The following is an 11,390-nucleotide window of genomic DNA, read 5'->3' as shown; positions in this document are numbered from 1 at the left end:
GCGAGGCGCTCTCGCCGCGCGGGCGAGGCCTCTCGCCCCGCGCGAGCGAGGCCTGTCGCCCCGCGCGCAGGGCCTGGCCCCCCCCCTCGCGCCCTGGGCGAGGCCTGCCGCCAGCACACGCGGGGCCTCTCGCCCTGCGCGGGCGGGGCCTGTCGCCCCACCGACAGGGCGGTAGCTACCGCCGAGCCTGGGCGGCAGCTACCGCCCAGATTTTCTGGCGGTGGCTACCGCCATGCACGGCGGCAGCCACCGCCCGGGACCCGAAAATGGCCTATAAATAGGCCATTTTCAGGCTGTTTTTGACACCTCTTGTCTGTATTGACGGACGAAACCTTCTCCCTCTCACGCTCCTTGCGTCTTCTTTACCGCTTTTTGCATTTAATTTAATTTTATTGCATTTATATTGTGTTATTTGACCACTAAAATAAAATAAAATTAAAAATTAATTAATATACCTAAACGAGGAGCTAAATCTGGAGTTAAGAAGTGGCCGACGATTAAATCAGGTACGTAAATAAAATTCTGCCTATTTAATTTTAGCACTTCATGCATGCTTCTCTTCTACTCTCAATCATTCTATAACTGCATAAAAAGCATGCACGTCAACTAAAATTCCGCTTAATCAAAAATCAAACTTTTTACGGCCAAAAGTCGTAAAATTGAACCATTTTGGCGAAACGCCTTAAAATCAAGACTTTCGACTAAAAGTCATAAAATCAAACCATTCTGGCGAAAAGCCTTAAGACCAACACATTTCGGCCGAAGGCCTCAAAATCAACCATTTTGGCGACAATCGCCTAAATTACACATTTTAACAAATGAATTGCCTTAAAATCAACAATTTTGGCTTAAAGTCTTAAAGTCGACATTTTTGGCAAAATCAATCATTTTCGGTTTAAAACCGTAAAATCAACCATTTTAGCGACAAATCGCTTAAAATCGACATTTTTGGCAAAATGCCTCAAAATCAATCATTTTCGGTTTAAAACCGTAAAATCAACCATTTTAGCGACAAATCGCTTAAAATCGACATTTTTGGCAAAATGCCTCAAAATCAATCATTTTCGGTTTAAAACCGTAAAATCAACCATTTTAGCGACAAATCGCTTAAAATCGACATTTTTGGCAAAATGCCTCAAAATCAATCATTTTCGGTTTAAAACCGTAAAATCAACCATTTTAGCGACAAATCGCTTAAAATCAACATTTTGGCAAAATGCCTTAAAATCAATCTTTTAAGCGACAAATCGTTTAAATGAACCATTTTGGCACAAATGCCTAAATCAATCAATTTTTGGTAAAATGCCTAAACAACATGCACAAAGCATACACACAAAAAATGCACAAAGCATACACAAAATCATGCACAAAGCATACACACTCATGCATTAAGCATACACATTCAAAGCCCTTCAAAGAAGGCCTATCGAACTACGTTGACTTTGATCTTCCATTCAAACGGAAGTACGTAGGCACGTTCGGGATTTCACCCCGGGTGGCAAGTCGAAATCATCAAAATCACTCAAACATTTCATTAATCCATCATTCACCTTGCAAAGCATTCATCCATCGGTTAGTTTATCAGCATGACATAGTCTCGGGATCCATCTCGGGTTTGCATACCATGCCTTAATCATTGGGATAATTAATCTAGTAACTAGGTTAATTAAATGGAGTCACTTAGGGTTTTTTCCTAGTTTACCCTTAAATAATTAAACAAGGTGGCGACTCACACACATCACGTGTATTTCTTCTCATTCATCATATGCATCACATGCCTATGTGCTTTTGGGGAAGGGGTTCACAGCCTTCTGGCTCTTTGTTTTGATTTGTCTTGTGTTTGGCACGGCCATGCGCCGTAGCACGGGCTGGGGCATGCTAATCATGTTTTGCCTTATTTTTGTTCTTTTCTTGCAAAATCCTACACTTTTCCTCAAAAATCAAGTGAGTTGTGTTTCAAGGAAGCTTTTAAATAAAAACATAACAATATTATATAAAAATTAATTTAGATAAATAAAAATTGCTAGGAATCTTAGTAAAAATTACAATAAAAACATTATAAAAATTAACACTATCACATTGGACTTATGAATATTCCATTACTCATTATTTGCATTTGAGGTTCCATAATATATGTTAAACACGAGAAGAAATAAAATCCTGAACCAGAAATTGTGAAAAACGTTACTGATGAGGCGTATACCTGCATTTGGTCTCCAAGATTGACGACAAGAGCATCAGGGATTACAGGAACTCTTACCCATATCTCATCTACTAAAATTTGAAGGCCTTCGACTTGTTTATCTTGCAAAAGAATTGTAATGCCTGATCTATCTGTATGAGGTTTGACTCCAAGAACCAAATCAGGTCTCGAACACCTTGGATAGAAGTTAAACGTTGCATGCATTAGTGCTTGTTCCCCAAATTGCCCAGAGAAACTATTCTCTTTCAAGTTCAGTGACCTTGACATTTCTTTGTACAAAAGATCCATTACAGATTTCACCTTGAAGGAATATTCAATCAAGGGTGGTTTTTCAAAGAGAACATAATGGGTAATATTGATAGTGGATATTGAAAACCTTACATAACATTTAACAAGTTGATATTGTGATTTCAAAAGTTTAATTTTCTTACTCAAGGGTGGTTTGTTCTAACTAAACTACAAATGCTGAATTTCAATTTATTATCTCATTAAACTTAATAATTAAGAATTAATATATAATTATTAGAAAAAATTTATCTTTTTCTCCGATAAATTATATAGAACTTATTGAATAGCCCTAAAAAGAAATTTTTTTCATTTAGTTAAAATTTAAATTGTAAATTCAAATAAATCAGTTATTGATTTAGTTCAAACAAACAAACTCATTCGGTTGTCCTTAAGTTAAAACAAACACCTCCTGAACTTTTCGTTTAAGAAGCAAATTATAATTGATGGTCACATTTATCGGCAAATAAGTATGCTTTTATAGAAATAGCAGCTATGCGAATTTTTTTCATGCATTTAATTTGCTCTGATTAAAAAATTTTAGTTAATTTGATGTACTTATGATTATGAAAATTTCAAGCAGATAGTTTTGCTTAACTCAATTAGACCCATTTATGAAAGAGTTCAAGTAAGTTTTTATAAAGCTAAATATCAAAAAGCTCGTGAAACAAACTTTGGATGCTAGACAAGAGGTGAAAACAAACTTATACGCCGTTCGTCCAAAAAAGATAATTCATCTTTTGGTTTGTCCCAAAATATAATCCACTTTTTTTTTTTTGTATTATAGTTATATTTAAATTGTCTATTATATATTTATTAAATTTTATATTATCTTGAATAACCCTTATTAATTCCTATTTATTATTCAAATATAATAATAGCTTATGCATTATTTAAGATAGACATAATAGGAACATTATATGAATAAAATTCTTTAACTATATTTTTTAATCTATTGAAAAGTAGAAAGTGGACTATTTTTTTAGAATGAATGGAGTATGAAATAATTAATTTTATAATATGCTTGACATTACTATTTGAGCTATGGTTTGGAAAAATAAATATATGGAAAATATTAGTTAATGGTCACTAAAATATATAATAAATTTCACATGTTTTAGTGATAAAAGTTTCATAACAATATCAATGTGCACTCCAAAAATATTTTTTCGAGTAACATCTAAAATTTTTAATCCTGTTATCTCGAGAATATCATAATAATGGGTATTCTAGGTCTGATCCACCAAAGCCCAAGCCGTTATGGTATTCGTTTTTAGTTTTTAGTTACGTGTCGACTAACGATCTTAGAGAACCAAAAGCTTCTCCATCTAAAAACCAGAGCGACAAGCAAGCTTCTCCGTGGAAACTTTCCCATGGCGTTTCTCTTTTCATTTGTCCAATTAGTCCAAACTCTTTTGTCCCCTATATTTTCACTCCTTAATTCCTGAAAAAAAGGCCTGCTTTCTTAATTTTCTTGAACAGATGGCAAAATTCACTCTTAAAGCAGAGAACTTTTGTTTTCACTCTCACAGCACCAACACAAACACCTCATTCTTTAACAATTCCTACGTAAAGCACCAAAACTTGCATTTAATCCTTCTAGCCGAAGATTGAAGTTCAGGGTTTTGTGTAGCGTGAAAGAGAAGGAGAATGTTAAAGAAAGCGACAAGGTGCCCGAAGTTCTTATTGGATTGCGAGTGGATGGATTGGATACAGATACTGAGACTCAATCAAGGTCTACAGAACTGGGTTTTGATTGGAATTGGTCGCAATGGAAGAACATTCCTCAAAGATATAAACTTATTGGCACTACTTCACTTGCCTTTGTTATATGTAATATGGATAAGGTAATTCTTTGTTATCTTCTGTTAGACAATTCAAAGAAAATTTCATTTATGTTTATGTTAAGGAGTGATGGGTGTGGCCTTAATATGATATGAGCAACTTCCGACTGCCTTCAATGGTTATTCAAGTCAAGTTGAAAGGGAAAAGCTTATCAATTACGTTTGTGTATCTGGACAAAGAGTAAAGAAGTGAAGTAGTGTTCATTAGGTAGCGATTCGATTCTTTAATTTTTGGGACTAAATTATATTCTTTTAATTCATTTACTAAATTGGGCAGGTAAACTTGAGTATTGCAATTATTCCAATGTCTCATCAGTTTGGGTGGAATGCATCAGTCATTGGGCTAGTGCAGTCATCCTTCTTTTGGGGGTACGCGCCGAGTCAATTACCAGGTGGTTGGCTATCTAAGATATTTGGCGGCAGGTTAGTTCATGATGGTTTTTAATATTTGTAACGTATTTCACTTTTTACGTATTAAAACTTATTACAGAAATTTTTTGGCAACATTTGTTTGTACGATTATATCTTCTCCCCAAAAAGAAAGGATGCTGTTACACGATGCTCGGATATTCATATATGCACAGCTCGTACATGTGCCAGATGCTCAATTCCCTGGAAACTCGATTCTTTCTAATTGTGCTATCCATATATCTTTCTAGCTACACGAGGGCTCTTCTACTGTATCTGAGCTAAATCGATTAGTAATATTTTTCTCAATGCAATATGCTTTAACACTTGTATAGTGTGGGCCACTAACTGAAAGAATAAACAAAGCAGGATGCAGTTCAAAAAATAAGGAGCAATACTTTGCATGGAGCTACCTATCAACTATAATTTTAGCTTTCAGTTTCACTCTGCGAATTCATTTTCTCCAATGGGTATCATCAAGTAGTACCTGTGATTGACCCTCAAGTTTTTTTCCTTGCTTCATTTTGCCTTATCTTGGAAAATAAAGTCAAAGAAATAGGCTAGCCTTTAAAACAAATTGTAATTTAATAGACCATATTTAACTAATCTAATTTTGATATCAGGTGAGAGACAAAATCCTAAAATTCTATTTTTAAGTTTAATGAAAGCAAGCTTTTTAGACATGTACCACTAATTTTTTTACCTTTGTTCTTGATTTAGTCATATGAAATATATGTTACCCATTTTTTCTTATCATCATTTTTTCATTTTGCAGTAAAGTTCTTCAAATTGGGGTATTGTCTTGGTCTGTGGCGACAGCACTTGTTCCTTTGCTTGCCTAAGGCTATACAATTTTGTTATACAATTCTTTTGAACTTGGCTAAGGCTAAAACTAGGTTGAGTGTGCCATATCAATAGGCTGGGCTCCCTGTTGATAATTAGCAATTTAGAAGTGTGCCATTCAGAATACGACAATGTGCTTTGAAGAAGTTGATAATTAGAAGAAGCAGAAAGTATAACATGTGAACAATAAAGGACAACATGCGAATATGAGAATAAACATTTCTCGTTTTAATTAACATGTGGAAAATGATTAATTAATAAACCATTTCCATTTTCTGCATTCATAATTGATTTCATTCACTTGCAAACAGTACACTAATTTCTGGTTAAATGTCCAACTCCTCCTCAACTAATCATAATCAAACTAAACATTCGTTGACAATGATTTTTTACAAGTATACGAAATCGTAGCAAGTAATATAAAGTAAGTAGAGTATCGTCTCCTCAGGAATTGTATATCAAATACCATAATTGCGTTAACCTATTATTATTCAAACGACAATAAGAGAGAATTATTTTTAAGAAAAATAAATTCTTAAAAGAAAACAGAAATAAATCAAGCAACAATATTCAGATGAAAAGAAATCAAGGATTTTAAAACTACTAGGGATTTTGATTTCGCTTAACTCTATCCAATTTATTTTATTAGTTTGTTAATCAAGTTTAATTGTTCAAGTAGGGGAAACAACCCAAAAAGCACTAACAAGCTCTCCCGATGTATTGTTAGCTATTCTAACCCGATCTAATTAGCGCAATCAAACATGAATTAAATCATTAAGTTTTGTGGTTTGTTTTGTGAATTCATAAACCTAAGGTCATTAACTTATGAAAACCCTCGATGAGGCAAACCATATAGCTTTCGCATCAAGTTATTATTCTCATGTAATTTACTACCCTATTAATATCAAAAACCCTTCTCCCGATAGTGATTAATGAAATAAATCAATCCAGGAGAGAAACTCTGCCTGGAAGCATTAAGTGCAATAATAAATTATACTTTCAACAAAGAAAAACAAACCTAATATTATAAATTGGAAAAGAATTCAAGCTACATCAAACCTTGTATGAGGATTTAGTTCGACATAGTAATTAAATAAAACTCAATAATACTTGAATAAAACTTCATAATCAATATGAATAATGAAAAGTAAAACAAGATTAAAAGTTTAGAAATAAAAACTAAACAACAGATACGTGGATGGCTTCTTTGAATCTTAGCACGAATCTTGAATGCTTGATGTCTTTTAGAGAGAGAGAGAGAACTATGTAGAAAAAAAATAGAACAAGAGATAATTCTACATTGAATGGCTCCTCTCTTTATAGAGACTTCCTGGAAGAAAATCCGACTCCGTTTAGGAAATAGAAACCTTATTAAGTACGAAATCTTTTTGAAGATCAAAAAAACTGTTTAGGCTTGGATTTCTTCTCAATGAGGACTCTTCCATCTTCCTAAATAGGATTAGATCTTGATTTGTACGTCAGGAAAATATCTGAGGTGGGCCCATGTAAGTTATAAAGACTGGCTGGCGTTTTTTTTATTCAAGACAGCATTAAATTCATAGTACAGGCGTGCTCCGTAGTACGGCTAGGGCGTGCTAGAGTCTGAGTTCTATGGATGATTCAGCACGGGTCGTGCTTTGCAACACGTCCAGAGAAGTATTTGTGGCATGGGCGTGTTCCGTAACACGGCTAGGGCGTGCTAGGCTCTGACTTTCCAGGATAAAATGCATCACGGGCGTGCTTAAGCAAGCACGCCTTGAGGTCCTTTCAGGCACGGGCGAGCCAGATAGCACGGGCTGGCCGTGCTAGAGTTTGAGTCTCCACTTGATTTTCCTTAAGTTTAGCACGGGCGTGCTAATGTGCACGGGCAGGGCAGGCCAGAGCTTGAGTGTTTTGCTTTATAATGCTCTTTTCTGTGCCAAAACCCTGCAAATTTCTTTAAGATCAAGTGGATTATAATTCAAGGAAGCTTTGAAAAAATATATAAATAAAAAGAAGTGAAAATTAGTTAAAGTGATTAAAATTACTAACATGCCAAATAAAAACTATATTAAAAATACTGTAAAAATAACACCTATCATTCGTTACCAGCCAAGTGACGCAATCTTTCATGTTCATGATCGGCAACTGTGCTTCCATCACATTGTAGAAAGTTTCAAGGAAAAATTCTTCAGATTTTTTTCACAACTTCTGACCTTTTCGTTTTCGTTTCAAGACCAAAGTCGTCGTTTTGTATTTCGCCCCTCCCTCTCTCTCTTGAGACAATTATGCTCTCTCTTTCCTTTCGCCATCGTCTACCACCAAAACCCTCTTTCCCTTCTATATCTGCAGTCTATCCTCTCAAGTCGTCACCACCGCAATCTCTTCTTCTCACGTCCACCCATTCATTTCTTTCTCTCTGCATCCAATCCATCTCTCCCACCGCCACTGCTACAGCTACGGCAACACCTAAACCGAACTCATTATACCCGACCTAAATGCTATCCTCTAATTCCCACCTCCTCAAAATAGCCATAATTGGATTTGGCAGCTACGGTCAATTCCTTCCCAAGACTCTCGTCTCTCAAGGACACACAGTCCTTGCTCACTCAAGAACAGACCACTCCCTTGAAGCTCATTCTCTTGGCATTTCATTCTTCCTTGACCCGTATGACTTTTGTGAGCAACACCCTGATGTTATCTTATTATGTACATCCATAATTTCTACAGAAGAAGTGATACGGAACCCTAAGGAAATTAATTCCAAGAACTCTATGACAAGATTGGAATGGCTTCAAAGATCAAACTAAAGTCCCCCTCTATGGCATTCGAAGCTTAAGGAAACAACAACACCAATAATAGAGTAAAGAAGAATAAGATAAACGCCATAAGTAAATTGATAAGTTTACCTTAAAGGAAAGCAATCTCACAATCACTCTAATCAAAGAACATGCTTTTACAAATCTGAAGATTTATTAATTCATTGAATGATTTGTTTAACAACATAACAAAACTATTTATACTATATCTAAAAGTCTGATCCTTAAAGGATTTAGAATAACTAATCCAAACCAACTAAGGGTAAGGATAAGGATTAACTAATCTAAACCAAATAAGGATAAGAATAACTAATCTTATCAAATTAAGGATAAGGAATAACTAATCCAAAATAACTAAGGATAAGGATTAACTAATCCAAAACAACTAAGGATAAAGAATAATTAACCCAAACCAACTAAGGATAAAAATAAAAGGGTGGCCGAATTTATTGGTGGCCCAACCCATTAACAACATTACAACTCAAAACTAACACAATTGTGCTAACTAGTTGCGCCAAAGTCAGACTCTAGCACGGCCAGGGCGTGCTACCCAGCATGGGTGTGCTAGTTGCTGCAAATTCAGTTTTGCACCACTCCTTGCAACTTGTCTTTAGGTAGTCCCACATTCGCTTCAAGCAAGGTAAGAAGCTTAGGTGTGCCTTCAAGTTCCACACGACACTTGTTGAAAGCAAAGTTATGGAGCTCTTGTGTAACTTGTTCTTGAACATATAAGAACATGGCTCCCATATCACTTTGCACGATGGGTTTCCCTTGTTGTGCTCTTCACTCCCTTGAGCTCCATGGATGAGTGATGGCTGATCCATATCAAGAAGTCCTCAAGTCTTTACCTGTACATAGATTTGAACGAAATACATTATTTGTTGATGTTTTTATCGGTTAAAGAATTTGCTAAAAATCTATTGCTTGATGTTTTACCTAGTGATTTTGATATTATTTGTACTCATCCCATGTTTTGGTCCTCAAAGTGCCAATCTTGGATGGGATGGTCTCCAATTTGTGTATGAGAATGTTATAATTGGCAAAGAGAAATCAAGAATTGATAGGTGTAAAAGATTTCTTGATATTTTTGCTAGAGAGGGATGTAAAATGTTGGAAATGAGCTGTCAAGACCAAGATAAGTACGCAGCAGGATCGCAGTTTATTACACATACTGTTGGGAGAGTTTTGAAGATGTTGAAATTGGAGTCTACGCCAATCAATACAAAAGGGTATGAGAGTTTGTTGGATTTGGGTGAGAATACAGCAGGGGATAGTTTTGATCTTTACTACGGGTTGTTTATGTATAAGAAGAATGCTCTGAAGATGTTGGAGAGATTGGATTTGGCTTTTGAGTCTTTGAGAAAGCAGCTTTTTGGAAGGTTGCATGAGGCTGTTAGGAAACAGTTGTTTGGGAATGGAGAGAGAGGGCACGTTGTGCAACTGAATTATGTGAATGGGCATGGAAATGGTACTGCATTGACGTCTGCTGCAAAAGCTGAAAGGTAAGTATTAAAGCAATTTGATTGATATTTTAATGAGTAATGTGGGCGGTATCTTACCTACTTTATTGTTTTTATTTGGTGAATCTTTGTTTAAGTTCTATTTTCCTATTTTATCTTTTAAGAGAAGTTCCCATATCTAGTTTAAGTAAAAGAAAAGAAACAACAATGAGACTGTGAATTATTATTATTGCCCGTTTCACACGCGAATTAGTTTTTGATTAAAAATGTAAAAGATAGGATTTGATTTAGCTTGGATGATCAAGATTATTTATTTGCGAAATTACTTGGAACCTCAGATCTGAAGGTGCTGCTCAACCTTACATGTACAAGGGACAGATCACCAATTGCATTGATGACAACTCGAAGCTCAAGATTGGAATAGTTGGTTTTGGCAATTTTGGTCAGTTCCTTGCAAAAACATTTGTTCGGCAAGGCCACACAGTTCTAGCCTATTCTCATTCTGACTATTCTGATGTGGCTCAGAAATTGGGGGTTTCTTACTTCTCTGATGCAGATGACCTCTGTGAAGAGCATCCAGAAATAATTCTTCTTTGTACTTCTATTCTTTCAACTGAAAATGTTCTCAAGTCTTTGCCAGTTCAGAGATTGAAGAGGAGCACCCTCTTTGTTGATGTGATCTCAATGAAAGAGTTTCCGAGGAATTTGTTTCTTCAACATTTGCCATCAGATTTTGATATTCTTTGTACACATTCTGTGTTTGGTCCAGAGAGTGGTAAAATGGTTGGAAAAATCTTGCCTTTGTTTTTTATAAGGTCAGGTTAGGAAGTGATGTGACAAGAGTATCACGACGTAAGCAGTTTCTTGACATTTTTGCTCGGGAAGGATGCAGAATGGTGGAGATGTCCTGTGCAGAACATGATTGGCATGCAGCTGGGTCACAGTTCATTACACATACTATGGGAAGGGTTCTGGAAAAGTTGGGGCTGGGCTCAGCTCCAATTAACACAAAAGGCTATGAAACTTTGTTAAATTTGGTGGAGAATACTGTGGGGGATAGCTTTGATCTGTACTATGGATTGTTCATGTATAATGCAAATGCAATGGAGCAGCTAGAGAGATTGGATTTGGCTTTTGAATGTTTGAAGAAGCAGCTCTTTGGGCGGTTGCATGGTGTTCTTCGGAAGCAACTGTTTGAGAATGCGGAGAAGTCTCAAGTATTGATGGTTGATGCGCTGGCGTCAGAATTACCTCAAAATGATGTTGCACCAGCATCCTCTTTGGAAATTCTTAACATTTAAATAATTTAAGATTTATGCCTCACAGAATTGGTAAATTGTCCACATATGCCTTTTGCTACCATCTAGAAAATCATTCTCACAGTTGTCAATGATATGCGAATAAAGAAGTTATTTTGGTGAAAGAGAGTGTATATGGTAATTGCAGCTGATGTAGATTTACTTAATGTTTTCTATTTATTATACTGAGGACGGTTTCAAAATCTTTCATTTTGGTGGGATTCCCTTCCTCTCTCTTTTTTCTAAACTTA

The 11,390-nt window shown here is 35.8% G+C and overlaps 1 protein-coding gene and 1 pseudogene across 1 annotated transcript in view; one reads left to right on the top strand and one right to left on the bottom strand.

Moving 5' to 3' along the window:
• LOC110008721 (uncharacterized) overlaps positions 1-2,491 on the bottom strand; it is a 23,831-nt gene extending 21,340 nt beyond the window's left edge. The window contains exon 1 of the mRNA XM_089725427.1: positions 2,204-2,491. Coding sequence (XP_089581553.1) covers positions 2,204-2,491 — 288 coding nt within the window. The remainder of the gene's footprint in view (positions 1-2,203) is intronic.
• Positions 2,492-9,488: 6,997 nt separating this feature from the next.
• On the top strand, positions 9,489-11,142 carry LOC149494214 (arogenate dehydrogenase 1, chloroplastic pseudogene; annotated as a pseudogene).
• The last annotated feature ends 248 nt before the right edge of the window (positions 11,143-11,390 follow it).

The sequence above is a fragment of the Jatropha curcas genome, chromosome 8 (assembly GCF_041381405.1).
Source record: "Jatropha curcas cultivar XTBG-Jc1 chromosome 8, XTBG_Jcur_1.0, whole genome shotgun sequence".
NCBI classification, from domain to species: domain Eukaryota; kingdom Viridiplantae; phylum Streptophyta; class Magnoliopsida; order Malpighiales; family Euphorbiaceae; genus Jatropha; species Jatropha curcas.
The sequence above is the reverse complement of the archived record's forward strand: the minus strand, read 5'-3'. Positions and strand labels throughout refer to the sequence as shown.